General features: G+C 37.0%; 1 protein-coding gene across 1 annotated transcript in view; it reads left to right on the top strand.

Annotated features, from left to right (window-relative positions):
- The window catches only part of TRAPPC12 (trafficking protein particle complex subunit 12), a 146,436-nt gene extending 131,965 nt beyond the window's left edge, over nt 1–14,471 (top strand). The window contains exons 10-12 of the mRNA XM_043988185.1: nt 8,004–8,104; nt 9,028–9,115; nt 10,461–14,471. Coding sequence (XP_043844120.1) covers nt 8,004–8,104; nt 9,028–9,115; nt 10,461–10,703 — 432 coding nt within the window. The 3' untranslated portion in view covers nt 10,704–14,471. The remainder of the gene's footprint in view (nt 1–8,003; nt 8,105–9,027; nt 9,116–10,460) is intronic.
- Nucleotides 14,472–21,111: the final 6,640 nt, after the last annotated feature.

The following is a 21,111-nucleotide window of genomic DNA, read 5'->3' as shown; positions in this document are numbered from 1 at the left end:
CATAACTACTATGTGCTAGAAGGAAGTCTTGAACACAGGTCTTTCTGGATTTGATACTAGCTGTCTGTCTACTATACCACCGTGCATCTCATATTAAGCTAATCAAATAAAAACTTTTCTGAAATGGTAAATTGTAAAATTGAACATCAAAAAATATAAATTGAGAATTGTAAAAATGTTTTTCTTATATAAGATCTGTAAAATAAATGTGAATACCTAAATATCCAGGAACAATATTGAATCAAATGCCAGTATTTTAATGACTAGAATTTAATAGCAGTTAATATAAAATATATATGGGAATTTTAGTTCATAGCATGCTTAATATGAGTTAGTCATATAATATAACTACTAAAAAACTATATACTCTGAGTTTACATTCATAGAAGTATAGCATCAGAAAACAGTATTAATCATGACACAGGCATTTAGTAGCTATGTGACCTTGGACAAGTCATATGACCTTTAATACTTCCAGACCTTTGTCTATTTCCTCATCTACAAAATGGAAATAATCCTTTTCCTGTCTAGATGGATGAGTTATTGTAAGGATCACATGAGATAATGTATGTGAAAGTACTTCTATATCTATAAAGCACTCTCTGAAAGTAAGGTACTGTTACTATTTCTCTAAACTATTCAGGCCACATCTGAAATATCACTCAATTTCAAGCACCATGTTTTAAGAAGAGCACTGACAGTGTGTTCAGAGTAAGGCAGCCAGGATTGTGAGAGACCTTAACTGTTGTCAGGAGGAATGGAGAAGCTTAGTCTAGAGATAGAAGAGACATGATATTTTTCTTCATATATTTAAATGATTGTCACATAAAAGGGAATATAAATTTGTTTTGTGTTGTTCCAGAAAATAGGACTGATAGATGGCAGTTAAACAGATGTATGAGAAAGAACTTTCAAACCATTATAGCTGTCCAATAGTGTAGCCTTTGAGGTAGAAACATAGCTTCCATCAGTGGAAGGCATATAAGCAGAGTGCCAGTAATCGTGATGGAAAATATTGACAAGATCCCTTCATTGGATGAGAAATAATATTAAATATCCTATAAGGTTTCTTCCAACTCTGTAATACTAAAAGTTGATTTATAGCTTTTATTTGACATATTAATTCTCACTAATTCATCAATTTCAAAAATAATTGAGTATGCAGTATATGTGCTAGGCATGTATAACGTGTACAAAGAAATAAGTCTAAGTCATAGTCAAGCTCTTAAGGAACCCACATCTCACTAAATGATATAGATGAACAATGTCATGACAGTATAAGATAATATATATTTTATGTGTTATGTCCCCCTGTAGAAGGTAAGCTCATTGAGGGTAGGAATGATTTGTCCCTATATCCCCAGCACCTAACACATAATAGGTGCTTAATAAGTGCTTTTCAAAATATTAATTGATTACCTAGCTCATTGCCAAATAAGTGATATAAATAATGTGCCATGGGAAGTCAGAAAAGAAAAAGAATACTGTGGCCTACAGTGGGCAGAGAAAACTTCCAAAAAAAAAGTTCCTTGAGTTAATCCTTGAAAAGTGGATAGGATTTGAATTATCAGAGAAGAAGGAAAAGAAGTGGTAAGTAGAGGTGCAGTGGCAGAAATTAATGCGACATGTTTTATTAGGGTATAAAACACTTAGGCTGAAGCAGACAGCTCTGATGGGAGTAAATCAGAGGTAAAGTACAAAATACAGGACAGAACAATATTGTAGCCCACCTTAAGTGGGCGCCTCTAAGGACTTTGGATTCTAAGCAGTAAGAAATCATTGAAGATTTTGATTAGGGCATAGTGGCATGATTAAAGAAGTGTTTTGGGGAGAATGATTTGTCAGTGCTAAGGAAAACTGATTAGAAGGAGAAGAGGTAGAAAGCAACAAAAGCAGTTAAATAAAGACATTATTACAATATGGTCAGATGTAAAGTTATAAGGATTGGTGATTGCAGTGAGAATAGAAAATAATGATTGGATATGAATGGTAATATGAAGGAAGAATTAGGGGCAGAGGAAGAAATGTCTATTCATTGAATATAGGAATGGAGAAAAAAGGAATAGTCAGAGATGAATTTGAAACTTTTATTTTGCATATTCTTTTCCCTTTACCCTCAACCTCCTAGGAGAAGAGGAGAGATTGGTAGGATTTAGTAGAGAGCAAGATAATTTCAGTTTTGAATGTTTTGAGTTTCAGGTGCTATCCAAGGGGAAATGTTCACTCAATAACTAGAAGTACAGCGCTGGGGGCAGCTAGGTGGCGCAGTGGATAGAGCACCGGCCCTGAAGTCAGGAGCACCTGAGTTCAAATCCAGCCTCAGACACTTAACACTTACTAGCTGTGTGACCCTAGGCAAGTCACTAAACTCTGATTGCGTCACCCAAGAAAAAAAATTTTTTTTGAAAGAAGTTCAGTGCTGAATACGTAAAAGTTAGCACTGAAGATAGAAATATTACAGTAATTCACATGGCTTTAAAGTCATGAACATAGATAATCAGTAAACATTTTTAAGTGCCTCCTATCTGCGAGGCACAGTGCTAAGGGCAAATTCCTTAAGAGAAAGAGAATGTAGATAGAAAAAACAGGAACAAGGATTAAACATTAAGAAACAACCACAGTGGTAGTGGAAAAGAAGAAAGGGGTGCCAAAGAGAATCACAGTCATGAAATTTTAGAGTTAGTAGGGTCCAGACGAAAATCCATGCCCAAAAGGAATCCCCAGATAAGCTAGAAGCTTCCCAGTACAATCAGGGGTGAAGCAAAGATGTTTATTATCACCTCTATTATTAAATATAGTACTAGAAATGTTAGCTATAGCAATAAGAGAAGAAAAAGAAATTAAAGGAATTAGAATAGGTAATGAGGAAACAAAACTATCGCTCTTTGCAGATAATATGATATTAGAAAATCCTAGAGATCACCTAAAAAGCTACTTGAAATTATTAAGAACTTTAACAAAGTTCTTACAAAATAAACCCACGTAAATCATCAGCATTTCTGTATATTACCAACAAAGTCCAGCAACACCAGATAGAAAGAGGAAATCCATTTAAAATAATTGTAGACAATATAAAATACTTGGGAGTCTACCTGCCAAGACAAACCCAGGAACTATATGACCAGAACTATAAAACACTTTTCACACAGATCTAAACAATTGGAAAAATATGAATTGCTCACAGACTGAAACAATATAATAAAAATGACAGTCCTAGCTAAGTTTATTTAGTGCTATACCAATCAAACTATCAAAAAATATTTTATAGATCTAGAAAAATAATAACAAAATTCATCTGGAAGAACAAAAGCTCAAGGATATCAAGGGAATCAACGGAAAAAAATTGCAAAAGAAGGTAGTCTAGCTGTACCAGATCTCAAACTGTATTATAAAACAGTCATTATCAAAACAATCTGGTACTGGCTGAGAAGTGGATCAGATGAATAGAATAGATACAAATTACACTATAGTGAGTGAATATAGTAATCTAGTATATGAAAAACCCAAAGATCCAAGCTTTTGGAAAACTCATTATTTGACAAAAACTGCTGGGAAAGGGGCAGCTAGGTGGCGTAATGGATAAAGCATGGGCCTTGGATTCAGGAGGACCTGAGTTCAAATCCAGCTTCAGACTCTGGGCAAGTCACTTAACCCCAACTGCCTCACCAAAAAAAAAAACTTCTGGGAAAACTGGAAAACAGTATGACATAAATTAGGTATAGACCAACATCTCATACCATATACTAAAATAAGGTCAAAATGCATACATGATTTACATATAAAGAGTGATACCATAAGCAAATTAAGAGAGCATGAAACTGTTTATCTGTCAGATTTATGGACAGAGGAAGAATTTAGGACCAAAGAATATGTAGATAGCAATACAAAATGTAAAATAGACATTTTTTATTATATAAATTTAAAAAGTTTTGCACAAACAAAACTAATGTAACCAAGATTATAAGGGAAGCAGAAAATTGGGGAAGAATTTTTGCAACGTATCTCTGATAAAGGCCTCGTTTCTCATTATTTTTATAAAAATACAAGTCATTCCCCAATTGATAAATTGTCAAAGGATATGAACAGGCAGTTTGGAGAGCAATTTGGAACTATGCCCAAAGGGCTATAAAACTGTACCTACCCTTTGATCCAGCAACACCCCTGCTAGGCTTATATCCTGCAAACATCCCCAAAAGAGAAAAAGACTTATTTGTACAAAAATACTTATAGTAGCTCTTTTTGTGGTGGCTAAGAATTGGAAATCAAGGGAATGTCCATCAATTGGGGAATGGCTAAATAAGATGTGGTATATGATGGTGATGTAATATTATTGTGCTATAAGAAATGACAAGCAGAATGATTGCAGAAAGGCATGGAAAGACATGTATGAAATGATGTATAGTGAAGTGAGCAGAACCAAGAGAACATTGTGCACAGAGACAGCAATACTGTTTGATGAAGAACTATGAATAACATAACTATTCTTAGCAATACAATGATCCAAGACAATCCCAAAGGACTAATGAGGAAGCATACTATCTACCTCGAAAGAAAGAACTGATGTTGCTTGAACAGACTGAAGCATGCTGTTTTTCACTTTCTTTCACTTTTTTCTTTTATTCAAGTTTTCTTATACAAAATGACTAATATGGTAATGTTTTACATAATTGCACCCATATAACCTTTATCTGATTGCTTACCACCTCAGGAAGGGTGACAGGAATGAGGGAAGGAGGGTCAGAATTTGGAACTCAACACTTTAAATAAAAATGTTTATTATTCAAAAGAAAGGCATTCCCATCCCATTATAATATACCCAACAAGTAGTCATCCAGCCTCTGCTTAAATCTCTCAATGAGGAGGAACTGACTACCTTCCTAGGCAGCCTGTTTTACTTATAAATACTGCTGGTTAGTGAGTTTTTTTGGACATCTAAAAGTTTGATTCTTTGCAACTTCTACCCATTGCTCTTTGCCCTGCCCTGTAGAGGCAGGCAGAACTAATCTAATCCCTCTTCCACATGACTATGAATGAAGCAGAATTGCACTAACTTAAAAGAAGTGAGAGATGTGCAGATTTAAGGTTTAGGGACATCTCCAAATGTTAATGAGGACTATTCATACCCAACCTCTGGTAGAGCTTTCTGAGTTTATATTGGTCTGATCCACCACAATTGTACACATTGTACCTTAACTCCCGACATAGTGGTATCATTTTGGTCCTCTTTGAGAACGAAGGACAAGAACCAATCAACCAATCAGCCCATCAGATACTTGAAGACATCGGTCATGTTCCCTTAGTCTTCTCTCTCTAGACTAAACATCCCAATACTTTCAAATAATCCTCATCTGACATGGAGTCAGGGCCTTTCAGTGTCCTGGTTGCCCTCATCTGGACATCCTCTAGATGATCAGTGCCTCTCCTACATTATTGTGTCCAAAACTGAACACAGTGCTCCTGATGTGGTCTGCCTATTTCAGAATAGAAAATTTAGTTATCAGTGTTTCAGAAAGGAAAAACATGGAAAAAGAAACCAGTAATGTCAGATACCATAGGATTTCTTTTTTTCCATTTCATAATATCACCAAGTCTTACAGTAGACACTTGTAAGAGAGTCTGCCTTACTAGACTGAAATGCTTTGGAGGGAATTCAGCACAAGAACCTCAGGAATGCCATCAGGAAAAACAAGGGGATTCTTGTAAAGGCGTATAAGCTTTACAAAATAGGTACAATCAATGTAAATGTGGCTTCTTGTTCGTGGTATCCTGTAGACATTAGATATTTGTTCATTAGTGCTCTTTGTGATACGGTGCTCTTAACTATGAATCTGCATGAACATTATGAGTAGGGATAAATATTCAGGTTTTCTTGATGGGGAGAGATGCACATATGAGCATTAGCAGTCAGGCACATGGTTGCCAGCACTCAAACAATCTGCTTCCCTCTTCTCCTCCAACTAGTCAGATGCACTATCAGCTTTTTAAAACATTTTTTCTTGTTCTCCCTGAAAATCAATGCTTTCAAAGAGTTGATTCTGTCACTTAAATAGGACTTTTTAAAGATGACTTATATAATTTATTTGTGTATTAGCAAAGTTGGCTATAAAGAAGCAGACCTTCATTTCAATCATAGAGAATACCAGCAGATAAGAAAGAGTACAGCTAAGGTTTTACTAATATCTCATTAAAATTTAGCTGGTCTTGGTTAAAAAAAAATTACCATCTCAATTATCTTGTTGCAAGTTCTAAAAATCTCATTATAATAAACTCCATTATTTCTAATATTTATTTTTACCAAATTTCATTACCACAGAAAATAAGGATGGCCCAAATATTTAAACACATTAAACTCAGAAAGTGAAGAAAAGTTTATCCTTAAATTTTCCCTAGCATTTTTCCTGTCTTTCCCATATCTGTCATATTCTGTTTTATATCATGTTTATTTGTGTATATGTTGTATTCATATATCCCTCCCCTCCCACCTTTTTCAAAACTTTTAGTTAAGAATTATATAATTCTAAAAAAAAGAATTATATCATTTCTTTTCTCTGTATACCTGGCCCCTATTCAGTGCTTATTATTATTATTTCACATAGTAAATGCTTAGCCAGTGTTTATTGAATTGAATTTTTCATCCACCAACCCCATCTTGTTCCTTCTCTCACTCTCTTGTGTCTTTCTGTATGTTGCTTTGTTTGGATGGGTAGTTTGAGAATTTAGGTCAATTTTGTTTAGGAGATTGGAATGCTTAATGAGATGGGAAGGGATGAGTAGAATTGAAGGATAATTTCTTCTTGATGACAGGACAAAAGAACTGTCAACTCATTTATGGCTCACCTCAGTTTTTGTCTCATCTAAATGCAAACAGCAGCAATCAAGTTTCATTATACTGAGACCACTGCATTAAAAAAAAAAAAAAGAACAGAAAATAAATTTTATAGAATATAGACTCAGAAGGAGCTAGAAGGGAACTTTAGAAATTTTCTAGTACAATCATTTTAGAAAGGAAAGTCAAGTTTCGAGAAGTTAAGTGATTTACCCAACAATCATACAAGCTAGAACCAAGTTTTCCTCATGTACAGTTGAGACCTTGTTTCATTGTTACTAGTAGGTGTCCCTTGGAACATGAAAGAGCCTTGTTTTACACAACTCTGATGCCTTGAAAGGTATATATTTTAGTGAGATTTTTCCTGAATTCACTTCAAGTCCTAGTTTTCATGACATACATAATCAGGAAGTATTTTGCATTAACCAGGAGAGGCGAAAATTTCTGAGATGTGTAAATGATAATAATAGACCTCTTACCCCACTCAAACACTAACTTCAATAACATTTATTCTTTTTTTTTTTTTTTTTTTTGCGGGGCAATGGGGGTTAAGTGACTTGCCCAGGGTCACACAGCTAGTAAGTATCAAGTGTCTGAGGCCGGATTTGAACTCAGGTACTCCTGAATCCAGGGCCGGTGCTTTATCCACTGCACCACCTAGCCGCCCCTAACATTTATTCTTTAAAGAACAACTTAAATGGTATATTGATTCTGTCACTTGAAGATAAACATTTCAAGTGGTCTCAGAATGACCAATAAAAGTTATTAATCTTGACATGTTTCACATCTCTTATAAAATGCCATTCTTTTTATTTAAAATTATTTACAGCTTTCCTTTTCAAAAGGGAAAACAAGTGTTTTATTTAGTCTTTTATTTTATTAACTTATATTAATTTTAATAATATCCATCTAGTAAGATATCTACATAAAGAATTTTGTAACCATATATTCCTCTAATAAATGTAGGCTATTGTTACTATGTGAGCTAATAGCTTCAGTCTCTTTACAGAAAATAATGATTGGTAAATGATTGGTAAGCTCCTAAGAATTCTATTTCCTCTTATCTGATATTCCAATGCCTTCACATTGTAATTTAATTCGCTTTTAAAGTAGTTTGATGTAGTTTGAATGCTTCATTTGGTGTGTTAACTGAACTATTTAATTTTTTTCAAATCAGATTGGAGACATAAAAATGGCTGAAAAGTATTTTCAAGATGTTGAGAGAGTAGCACAGAAACTGGATGGACTTCAGAATAAAATAATGGTTTTAATGAACAGGTATATATTTAAAGCTAAACATAAGCCATATTCTTTTAGAACTCCTACAAAAGTTTTAAATTGTGCTTAATGAACATTAAAACCCTTTAGAGAGCTTCTATCTCATTCTCACTTCCTTCCTGCCTATGTCTGTCAGGGCTAAGACTAGATGCAAGACAGACCCAGGAGATTACAAGGACTAATAGCCCCTACTTCCTAGGATTATTGTGAGAATCATATGAGATAATATTTATAAAATGCTTAGCACAGTGCCTGGCACATAGTAAGTGCTATATGTATTAGTTATCATTATTATTACTGTGATTGTTGTGGTCGTTACATTAGTCTGAATTGAAATTATGTTCCTTTAATCATGGAAATTGATTTTAAGGGTCCTTGTTCCTTTGGCTCTTCACACCATTGCTTATATTACCCCCAGTTTTAATTGAATTTACATAAATGTTTGCTTTATGTGACCGATACTTTTCTTTCATGTATTTGGTGTTCTGTTGAGGAATCTGACTTTATGAGTAAAATGGCATCTTAATAATGTGCAGCCTTGTGCTCATACAAATTGTTGTATGAAGTATGTAGGGAACATATAGAAATTGAAAATACAGATCAGGCAGGTATCAGTTTTTATAGCAGAAAGTAATTTTAGGTTGAGTTCCTGTGTGTAAATTAATGAAAGTTAGACTCACTTTATTTTGCTAGCCAGAATGTATAAAATGGTTCAATCAACTAAAATGTCACTACCTCCGTCTGGAAAGCATTAACACCCAGACTGCTCAAGATTACACTTTGAAGAGCAAATGTCAGAAATGCTCATATCTTTAAAGTTACGGGTGGGGGGAAGGGGACAGCATCACTCCATCAATTCTGTTTGATATACTATCATCTTGAGTTCTCCAAGTTAATTGCTTTTTGTGTCACTTATATTACAGAGCATTCCTTCATCTTGGACAGAATAACTTTGCAGAGGCTCACAAATTCTTCACAGAAATTCTGAGGATCGAACCAACTAATGCAGTGGTAAACAACCTAAGGAGAAACATTTTCAGTAACCCTAGAACCCAAGACACAGTACAGGACAACAAACTTTCAGGAAGCAAATCCGTATGTAGAACATTGTCCTGAGTACTAGAAGTGGGGAGGAGGGCACTAAAGGAAGAAATCAAGGGTTAGGTGAGCTCGGTGGCTGTCATTGGACCTCTCCTGCCTGAGAAAGCTGTGATGTAAAATATCACAGGAGAAGTGCATTAGAATACCCTCCTCTACTACATTCTGCAGATTCACAGGATCAGATTGAGAGGTGAAAGGAGCGTAGTAGAACCCTAGAGACCATCTGGTAGAGCCCCTTCATGTGATAGATGAGAAAACGGAGTCCCAGAGGTAAGCGTTATGCCCCAAGTCACCTGGGTAGAATAAGTGGCAGAAATGGACTAAAAAAAATCCAGCCCTCTTTCTGCTGTACCGTGACTCTTCATAAAGAAATCCGATGAGAGTGTTATCTTGGGGCCTTGGGAGGCTAAATTACTCACCCAAGATTATCTGTAAGAAGCTGGATTCAAATATGGGCCCATTATAGGTATGTTGGATTCCCACTTCCAAGCCTGGCACTACTGTCACCTGGAGACGGGGAGCCAGCAGAGTAAGCTTCAAGTCACAGCTCTGCTGCTAAGTAGCTGTGTGACCCTGGAGCTAGTCATTTCCTTTCTCTGGCCCTTAGCTTTTTTCCCCATTCTGTCAAATAAAGAGGTTGGTTTAGATAGCCTCTAAGTCCCTTTCCTTCTGACTCATGTTCAATTCCATTCACATCAGATAACTTATTTTATCTTACTAATGTGAGCTTTCTTTTACATTGATGGGCTTTTAAGTCCCTAGTACCCAGGGACCACAGTGTAGGCCGCAGGAACATGTAGTTGTGTCAAAAGGCAATCATGTCACAAGCCTTATGTGAAAACCAAACTTATTACAGGAGAAATTAACATGCATGTGGAACCCAAAAGGTTCCCAGTTTTTACAGAAGTTCACATTTTTTTAGTAGCAGGGAAGAGGGGATACCAGGAAGGGGCATAGCGTGGGAGGGGGCACAGGTCAGCAAAGGTGGGAAAAAAGAATAAGACCACTCTCCATAGGGAAGAGGAATGTGATGGCAGAAGCCTCATTCTTTTCCTTTAAGGAAAGACTAAACTATGAAGATAGTAAGAGCCCTTAACAGTTGGAAACAAATCCTAGTACAAAGGACTTGGGCTTTGGGATAGGACTTCGGTAGAGGAGAACAAGTAAATGTATTTCTGAGTTAATTACAGAAGATATCTTTCCAAGCATTTAATCAGTCTGTTCTGATTCCATGGTCTGTGTTCTGTTTCTCTAGGCTAATAACAATGCTGCTGTTTGTCTGCTTTATCTGGGGAAATTGAAGGATTCTCTCCGGCAGCTGGAAGGGATGGTTCAGCAGGACCCTAAAAATTACCTACATGAGAGTGTTCTTTTCAATTTGACAACTATGTATGAACTGGAGTCATCCCGAAGTATGCAGAAGAAGCAGTCTCTGCTTGAGGCTGTAGCTGTCAAAGAGGGTGACAGCTTTAACACTCAGTGTCTCAAGTTAGGATAGATCATTTAATTTTGCCAGTTCTTTTCCTGAAAGGCTAATTAAAAAACTGTATATACTAAAGCTAATATATAAATGTTACTCTAACAGATTAAAAAATATCTCTTGTGTTATTGTAATTTGGAGAGTAGCTGAGGTGTCTAAAGGGGGTCTGGAGCAACCACCCAGGCTCTCCCAGTCCTGACAGTTTATTGAGCTTCAGCCAGCTTTCTTTCTGCATCCCTGCAACTATTTTTGGAGGAAAAAGAGGTAAACATACTATTAGACTGTTATTCATAGCTAGAGACAATTCAAATTATGCAGTTGGAGGCCTTTTGTTTACTCACTGAAACTAACCTGCTTCATTTATTTATTTCGGAATATCCTAAGAGAGAAGTTGAAAAATCTAATACAAACTAAACTCAGTATATGCCCAAGTATTCAAGGGAATTTATGAATAATGAAAGGGAAATTTCAAACACAGACTGTCATTTATCTTCTACAACTGGTAGCCACCTTCTCCTGCATCGCCCTAAAACTAAATGCATCAGTTTTATTAATCAAATTCTTTTTCAACCTCATGCTTAAAACCTTGGGCTCTCAGACAAGTTTTTTAATCCAGGGGGAAGAATTCATCATTAAGTCTCTTCTCTTTTATACTTTATAAACTGAGGACACGGGAGTAAAACATATAAATGAAGTATAATTTTTGAAGGTGAAATATACACATGTGTACAGTACTTTGCTGTTTTTATATGTATATATTAGTAAATTATGAGATATGTACGGAACAAAAATATACGTACACATTAATCTTTTGTGTTTGGGTTTTAGTCCATTACCATATTTAGGAATCTATGTCTTGTTTTCAGAAAGACCAATATGCAAAAAAGGCAAATGAGGGGATGATTATTCACATTATTGAAACATTCTTCACAATACAGAAGGATAATCTTCAAGGGCTTCTTAAATGGAAGCACTTTAAATGATTCACTGTAAACTAACTGGTCAAAAACATAAGGTAAATCTGTGTTTCCTTTTGACTTGTAAAGGTTGTTTTGTTTTGTTTTTCTGAAAATGCATAAATAGTTCCTAAAAATATAGGTATCTCATCTGTCTGGCAAACATTTTTTAAGTACTTTACTATATTTTAGATAAGGGATTCTTAACCTCAGGTTCATAAAGCTATTTTTAAAATATTTTTATAACTATTTCAATATAACTGGTTTCCTTTGTAATCATTTTGTTTCATGTATTTTAAAACATTCTGAGAGAGTCCATAGGCCAAAATGGGCCATGACAAACAAAAAGGTTAAGAAACCGTGCTTTAGAGACTGATTATATAGCATTAAAGATGAAGAAAGCAGAAAAGACCTGAAATTATAATACTACACTAAGATTTTTTTAAAAATCTGGGCACATAGGAAAACAAAATTAAAACTTTTCACTTAAAAAAGGCAAAGTATCAGATGATGTAATTTGGAGTCTTTCACCTCAAGGACTGTGCTTCTAATCTGGCCCCAGGGGACTGAGAGATGGAGGCTTTCCCCTCTGGCTCAAATCTGGAACCAAATGGGGGAGGGAGACAGGCAGTCTCAAGGGGATTGGTAATGGATTATAGAATCTGTCATTTCTAGGTCAGTGGTTCAAAACAGGAGGAGGTCACTTGTGCATGAAAGTGGTTAATGTCTCAGGGTTGTCTCCTAGACATAGCTGAAGTAAATTGAAAGTATGAATCATAATTCCTACTAGGCAGTCATCTACATCCCAGAAACCACTACCTTCATTCCCATTAATTGGTACCCATAGTAAGAATGTCACTAGAGAAGGGCCATGCATTGAGTGGGTTCTATTGATCTAAATACCCTTTTAGGCCTACAAATGACTTCATCCAATCAGTTATGAGCTAATGGAGTTTAAGGATGAAAGAATACACATTGCCAGTCTTAGTGTGCTTTGTACTCTAGATTGATAGCTTAAGCTTGGTGGGTATTTTTTTTTTACTTGTTTGGGTTTTTTAGTATTTTTTTGGAGGGGGATAATTTTGTTGGATTTTGATTTTTTCACTTAGTCTCTCATGATCTCTTAAACATAAGCAGAAATAGTCTTTGCTTGTGTATTTGCAACTAGTTTATCAAATGGTGCTGTTAATATATTTGATGCACACTTGTTTATCTTTTTTTAAATACAAAAATCTTTCTTTGGCACATCCATACTTTGTTATTCACCACTAAAATGGGGACTAGAAGTAAATGATATCTAAGATTTTAAGGACTGTCATGAAGAAGCTGGATTATAGTTGTTCCGTTTGATCTGAGAGGACTAAAAGAATATTAATTTTCCCCTTTTTAGGAAATTTAAGAGAGATAAAGGTAAGCTTGATTTAGGGGAAAAACTTAGTAACTTCAGAAGTGGAATGGGCTACTCTGGGACACATTTGAACTCTGTCTCACTTAGAAGTCTTGGAGCAAAGGCTGGCTTGGGTGACCACTTTTGGGGGATAGTATAGGTATCTCTTAGGTACAAGCTGGACTAAATGGCATTAAGGTAAGTAATCTTACTTCATGCTGACAGTTTCTTTTTGACAAGCCTATCCGGTGCTCTAGTTCACATGTCTCCAGAGGTACAATCAGCTTCAGATCAGTCAAGCTTCAAAACATGAACCAAACACAGGTCAGTAATCACTAGCTGAATGACTGCACCAGGCTGCTGAGGGAACTAGGTTTTATGCTTCTCTTGGAGACTAAGAGAACATTCATTTTGATACTTTCAAACACTGCAGTTTACCCATTTGTTAATTTGCTTGTTGTTGAAAACAATTCTTATTAACCAGTCAAGTGACTGACAAATAATGACAAGCCGGGCGGATTCCTGGAAGGAATTCTCCCTTTGGCCAAATTGGATGTTTAAATGTCACAGACGCTGACCAAAGCAACTAAATGTATAGCTATAGCCCTTCCACGCCTTGGGGATTAGTAGTGTGGTGTCCCCACAGTCTGGAAAGTCCATGTAAAATTGTTTGGCCCTCCCTTCATATCAGAGAAGTCTGAATTATCATGGTTTTAAAAAGATAAACTATGTTAATATTATACAATACATATATTTTATGCATTTCTGAGTTTAAACTTTCTTTGTTATTTTCCGGCCTTTGTATGTTGTCTGTAGCTTCCGGAAGACTCCCCCAGAATTCCCATTTAAATTCTTATGCCAACCCGTGATATATATCACAGCTGCATTGGGGAGAGTCGCAGTATAGAAGGGATAACTGTGATAACCTTGAGCACATTGCAGACCCATTTTTTATCTGCTCAGTACCTGACACCTGCTGATTGTCACATCCATTAAACATTATACATGATCAAGAGCTAAAGATATTAGAGTATCAATGCAACAATGCCAACCAATCCTAACATTTTAATAGCACTTAATTACCATAAGCAGATGTCCTCCATATTCCTATGATAGATGACTGAAATACCTATAAAAACACCCTCTAGGGGCAGCTAGGTGGTGCAGTGGATAAAGCGCCAGATCTGGATTCAGGAGGACCAGAGTTCAAATCTGGCCTCACACACTTGACACCTACTAGCTGTGTGACCCTGAGCAAGTCACTTAACCCCCATTGCCCTGCAAAAAAACTCAAAAACAAACAACAACAACAAAAACCCACCCTCTAGGACAGGGTTCTTAACACGAGGTCCATGAACCTGTTTTGTTTTTTTGTTTTTTGTTTTTTTAGTGAGGCAATTGGGGTTAAGTGACTTGCCCAGGGTCACACAGCTAGTAAGTGTCAAGTGTCCGAGGCCGGATTTGAACTCAGGTACTCCCAACTCCAGGGCCGGTGCTCTATCCACTGTGCCATCTAGCTGCCCCCCGTGAACTTTTTTTTAAAAAATATTTTGGTAACTTTTTCAGTATAATTGGTTTATCTCATAAGATTATGTATTTTATTTAATAGTTTTTAAACATTCTGAGAAGGGGAGTGAAGACTTCATGAAAATGAGGGATCAAGATAATTAATAATAGCATTTGTTTAGTGCTTTAAGATTTGCAAAACACTTTACAAATATTTATTGCATTTTATCCTCAAACAATCCTGAGAGGAAGATGCTTCTATTTCCATTTTATTGATGAGGAAACTGAGGCTCAGAGACTAAGTGACTTGTCTAGGGTCACACAGCTAGTAGGTGTCTGAAGCTGGATTTGAATGATTAATAACCCTTGCTGTACACAGTATAACAATAATAATAATAATACATCCCTCTAATCTTCACCAGATCAAGTAAGCTGAAATTTCTCTGCAATGTTACCTCTGATCTCTTAATTTCCAAATCAAGTGGCCTTTATGCTTCTTAATCTTTGCAGCATTACACACCACCTTGTCCTAGATACTTTTTCCACTCTCCATTTTCAGAACACTGTTCTCTAGTTTTTCTTCCTACCTGTAAGCATACCCCAAAGCTCTTTCCAGGGTGGAGCCTCAGTTTGCTCATATGTAAAATGAGGGTCAAACCCCAAAGATTTATTGTCTACTATGTGCCAAGCACTGATAGATACTGGGGACACAAGTACCAAAAATGAGTTGGGAGTAGGGATACATGTTCATAGAAATTCTAATACAAGATATATACAAAAAGTAGTATGATGGGGAAAGGGAATGGGAGCACTCACCATGGTTAGTGGTAGAGTGGACCCAGCTTCTAGTCTGATTTTCGTCTTTGGAGAAAAATCTCATTGGTACTTGAAATCAGGAACTTCATGCTATCACTACTTAGAAACAGACATTTGGGCTGGTAATTATGGCAGCAAAACTGCCATTCTAATTTTTCGGGCAAATTACAAATTAATCCCTGGCATCAACAAACCCTGAGGAGCCTGACACTTTTTCAGTTCAGTAATTTATCAGATAGTTAGTACATGTAAAGAACTCAGAAATCTGCCTTTGTGCCAATATCATGATTAATTTAAACATTTAAAAGCAGCCGTGGCCATTAAAAAATAAAAGAAACCATTTAACTGGGCACCATGCTCCAGCCCCTACCAAGAAAAGAAGGAATGATTCAAGCAAAACTGACCTTAACTAAACATGTAATAAGCTCTTGCTATGCAAATAGCTACCTATAAGGATAATTTCAAGCTTGCCAAAGTTCCCCTTGTCTCTCATAGTTCCTGAATTTCCCATAAACAATCATTCTTCTTAGTTAAGACCCTGGAGCAAAGTCCAAATTTTTATCCGGAAGGAATAAATTTTATTTTATTTATTTATTTTTTTTAGTGAGGCAATTGGGGTTAAGTGACTTGCCTAAGGTCACACAGCTAGTACGGAAGGAATAAATTTTAAAAACGTTGAGTACGGGGCAGCTAGGTGGTGCAGTGGATAAAGCACTGGCCCAAGATTCAGGAGTACCTGAGTTCAAATCCGACCTCAGACACTTGACACTTACTAGCTGTGTGACCCTGGGCAAGTCACTTGACCCCCATTGCCACGCAAAAAAAACCAACAACAACAAAAAAACATTGCCTACTCTGAACTGGGTGCTAGAGGTCTCAAAGATGAAAAACCTCTGCTTTCAGGGAGCAGGATTACAAAGAACCTCCTTACAACATGAAGTGTTTTAAGTACTTGATAAAAGGAATCTTTTTTGGAGAAGGAAGAGATTACATCTGATTGGAAATATCAGAAAAGGGTGGCAAAGAAGAAGTGACATTTAACTGGAGCCTTAAGAGATATGTATAATTTCAATGAGTATATATGCAGGTAGGTGAGCATTCCAAGTAGAGGAATGAACATGAGCAAAAAGCCATGAACAGCATGTAGTCTGGCGTGGTTGAATTTTAGTGTACCTGGTGGAGGGCAGGGAGAGCAGGTGAAGGGTGAGAGAGAAAGCTGCAGAGATAGGCTCAGGTCTTGTGTGGCAGGTGTAACTAAAACATGGGCTTCCACATCTTAAGTAGAACAAGAACAAGGAGCAATCACAGTTCCCATATATGGCATTTATAGAGATAACTCTAATGTGGAAATGGGGCATCCACATGTAGAGGAAGTAGGGGCTCAGTTGTTTTTTGTTCTATTTTGCCTTTCTTTGTATACCTACTGCTTATCCTGGTGTCTGGCACATAATAAGCCCTTGATAAATACTTAGCAACTGTTGTAATGACACATACATACATACATATATATATATGTAATGGTGTTGGTCCTAGGTATAATAAGGAAATATATGTGTGTGTACATATTCACACGTGTGTATTGTATTCTTGGTAGTCTAAGAATGATGATAGTTTATATGTTTTCTCTCTCCTGTAGGGATTCAAGAGCTTCCTCCACCCACCACCCACCTCAGTTCCCTTAAACAGGAACTGTGTTTCCCATTTCTCTAGGGGCCAGACCTTCACTTCTCCTCCCTCTCTCTCTCCTCCCTTTTATCTCTGTCTCTTCTCTCCTCTCTCTCTCAAAAAAGAAAACATACTGGTCTGAATGGACATTAGTGCCTGCTATTTTTATCATACAAATGAATAAGCACATGAGTAAATAAGATAGAGATGATGTTGTCCTAGAAATGCTAACAATAGCAGTAAGACAAGAGAAAGGAATTAAATGCATAAAGATAAAGAGGAGATAAAACTATCTCCATTTTCTTTTTTTTTCTTTTTTTGCGGGGCAATTGGGGTTAAGTGATTTGCCCAGGGTCACACAGCTAGTAAGTGTTAAGTGTCTGAGGCCGGATTTGAACTCAGGTACTCCTGAATCCAGGGCCAGTGCTCTATCCACTGCGCCATCTAGCTGCCCCTATCTCCATTTTCTAATGATATAATGGTTTACTTGGAAAATGCTAGGGAATCAGCAAAGATACTAATTGAGACAATTAATAGCTTCAGCAAAGTTTCAGGCTACAAAATAAATCTTTAAAAAGCAACTACATGGGGAGTGCGGCAGCTGGGTGGCTCCTGGGTTCAGGAGGACCTGAGTTCAAATCTGGCCTCAGACAATTGACACTTATTAGCTATGTGACCCTGGGCAAGACACTTCACCTTCATTGCCCCCCCCCCAAATGAAAAATCAACTACATTTCTATATAATAATGCAAAGTTCAAGAAACAGTAGTAGAAAAATAAAATCATATTCCAAATAACTACAAAATGCACAGAGTATCTGGGGACCAATCTAAAGCACTCAAAAGACTTGCATAGATTCAATTACAAAGTAAGTGCTCCTTAAATAAAGAACAATTTATACAGTGTTCATGGCAAGGTTGTGCCATTAAAATAAAAATGACAATTCTATTTAAAGTTAATTACACTTTTGATATTCTGTCAACAAAATTACCAAAGGGATGATTTATAGAAATTAATAAAATAATTTCTTTGGGAAAACAAAAGATCTAGAATATCAAGGGAAATCATGGAAAAGACATGCATATTCAGAATTCAAACTATATTATGAAGCAGGAGTCACCAAAAACAAGGCTTATACACTGGCTGCTTTTGACCTCCCCTTTCATGTACTCTCCAATCCAGTGATACTGGCCTCCTTGTTGTTCCATCTTCCAACTCTGCATTTTTACTGGCTGCTCCCCTAGAATGTTCTTCCTCCTTGTCATCAGCTGGCTTTCCTAGCTTCCTTCAAGTCTCAGCTAAAAAAAAAAAAAATCCTACTTTATGCCAGAAGCTTTTCCTCCCATTTGCTTTATTTGTATCACGTGTACATGTTTGCATGTTGTCTCCCCCATTGTAATGTGAGCTCCTTGAGGACAGGTACTGTTTTTGCCTTTGTATGCCTAGTATTTATTTAGTACAGTACCTGGTACATTTTGTTTTTTCTTGTTCAGTCATTTTCAGTCATGTCCAACCCTTCATGACCTATTGGGGGTTTTTTGTTAGAGATACTGGAGTAGCCATTCCTCTCTCCAGCTCATTTTAGAGATGAGGAGACTGAGGCAAAATTGGTTAAGTGACTTGCCCAGGGTCACATATATAGTAAGTGTCTGAGGCCAGATTTGAACTCAGGAAGATGAAACTTCCTGACTCCAGGCCTGGTACTCTTATCTACTGTGCCACCCAGTTGCCACATAGTAAGCATTTAATAATTGCTTGTTGACAATAAGGAACCACTGGAGTTTATTGAATAGAGCAGTTACGTGATAAGATTTATGGTTAAGAAAAATCACTTTTGTATCCAAGTGTGGGATGTACTAGAGTAGAGAGATTTTTAAGACAAGGAGACCAATTAAGAGGCTGTTGCAATAATCTTAAGGGAGAGGTAGTGAGGGACTGAACTATAGTGATAAATGTGAAAAGAGAAAAAGTATCAGACATAAGAGATATTGTGGAGGTAGAAACAGCAAGATTAGACATCTTATGGGATATATTGAGTGAAGAAGAATAGGGAGTCAAGAATGACCAAGATTTCAAACCTGACACACAAATGGAATGAAAGAACAAAAGAAAAGACCCTATTCAAGAATGCTGTGATACTGACCATCAGGCAGTTCCTAAAATGTTTGTCAGGCAAGCATACATATCTCTTTATTTGAGGCAGCTAGGTAGCACATTGAATAGCATGCTTGTAGTCAGGAAGACCTGAGTTCAAAACTGGTCTTAGACGCTAGCTTTGTGACCCTAGACAAGTCACTTAACCTCTACCTGGTTAAGTTTCCTCATCTGTAAAATGGAGTTAATAATAGCAACTACCTCCCAGAATTATTGTGAGGATATAAAGGAGATAATATTTGTAGAGAACTTTGTACAGTGCCCAACACACAGTAAGTACTATATAAATGCTAGTTATCATTTATTGTTACTTTATGTAGGATCTTATTTCAGATCTTTGCTGGGGTGAGGGTAGGGAGGAGGTGGAAAAAAGAGTGAGTACTGAGCTCTCCTATATGCCTTTACATTATCATCTCAGCCAGAAGTGTGAGGTGAATCCTTTCACTGTGTCCATTGATGTTTGTCAAGTTCGTGTAATACTTTTTATAGGAAAAAAAAAGGGTTTTCATCATGTCAGATGAATTTATGAGAAGCCATGAAGAAGAGTCACACAGGATTGGCAAAGAGGATCATTCTCATTAAAGGGACTTCCCAAATTGAGGAAATCACAGATCCACTTGAGTTTGTGTGCCTCTGTACAAAGGATCATTATTATATTAGTCGATTTAAATGGCTTAACTACACTGGTAATAAGATGTAGAGGACTTACTCAAACGGAACCAATATTGCATGTTCCATTCTATCTCAGTTCAACAGCACTGTGGATAAAGCACCGGTGAGGAAGACCTAAGTTCAAATCCAGCTGTAGCCACTTATTGCCTTGTTTGACCCTGGCTGAGTAAGTCCTTTAACCTGTGTCTGCTTTAGTTACCTCAACTGTAACGTAAGGATAATAACAGCACCTACCTTGAGTGGATGTTGTGAGGGTCAAATGAGATATTTGTAAATTGATTGGTCTGTCAATAAACAATTATTAAATGCTTGCTATATGCCAGGCACTGTGCCAAGCATTGGGGATATAAAAAGATGAAAAAGATAGTCCCTGCCCTCCAGGAGATTATACTCTAATGGTGGAGATAACATGAGGTGTGTGTGTGTGTGTGTATGCGTGCGCGCACACACACACACACACACACACAAAGCATACCATGTACAGGATAAATACGAAACCATGAACAGAGAGAAGGTACTAGAATTAAGAGAGTTTGGGAAAGGCTTTCTTTAAAACAGGATTTTAGTTGGGACTTAAAGGAAGCCGAGGAGGTCAGTAGTCAGAGTGGGGAGAAAGATTGTTCCAGGCATGGGTGACAGCCAGAGAGAATGCCCAGAGCCAAGAGTGTCTTGTTTATGGAAAATCCAGGAAGCCAGTGTCATTGGATCAAAGAGTACATGTTGGGGGAGTAAGGTGTAAAAAGACTGGAAATGTGGGAGAGGACTGAGTAATGAAGGATTTTCAATGCCAAACAGCATTTTTTATTTGTTCCTGGAAGCAATAGTTTGAGTAGATGGTGACACAATCAGACCTGTGCTTTAGGAAAATCAGTTTAAGAACTGAATGGAGAATTAAAACAACTCTGAGGTACCACCTGACACCTATCAGATTGGCTAAAATGACAAAAAAGGAGGAGAGGCTGTGGGAAAATTGGAACACTAATGCATTGTTGGTGGAGCTGTGAGCTGATCCAACCATTCTGGAGAGCAATTTGGAATTATGCCCAAAGGGCGATAAAGCTGTGCATACCCTTTGACCCAGCAATTCCACTTTTAGGTCTTTTGCCCAAAGAAATCATGGAAGGGGGAAAGGGACCCACATGTACAAAAATATTTATAGCTGCTCTTTACGTGGTAGCAAGGAATTGGAAGTTGAGGGGGTGCCCATCAATTGGGGAATGGCTGGACAAGTTGTGGTATATGAATACAATGGAATACTATTGTGCTGTAA

The sequence above is a fragment of the Dromiciops gliroides genome, chromosome 2 (genome assembly GCF_019393635.1).
Source record: "Dromiciops gliroides isolate mDroGli1 chromosome 2, mDroGli1.pri, whole genome shotgun sequence".
Lineage (NCBI taxonomy): Eukaryota > Metazoa > Chordata > Mammalia > Microbiotheria > Microbiotheriidae > Dromiciops > Dromiciops gliroides.
Note: the sequence above shows the minus strand (reverse complement) of the source record. Positions and strands in the feature narration are given on the sequence as shown.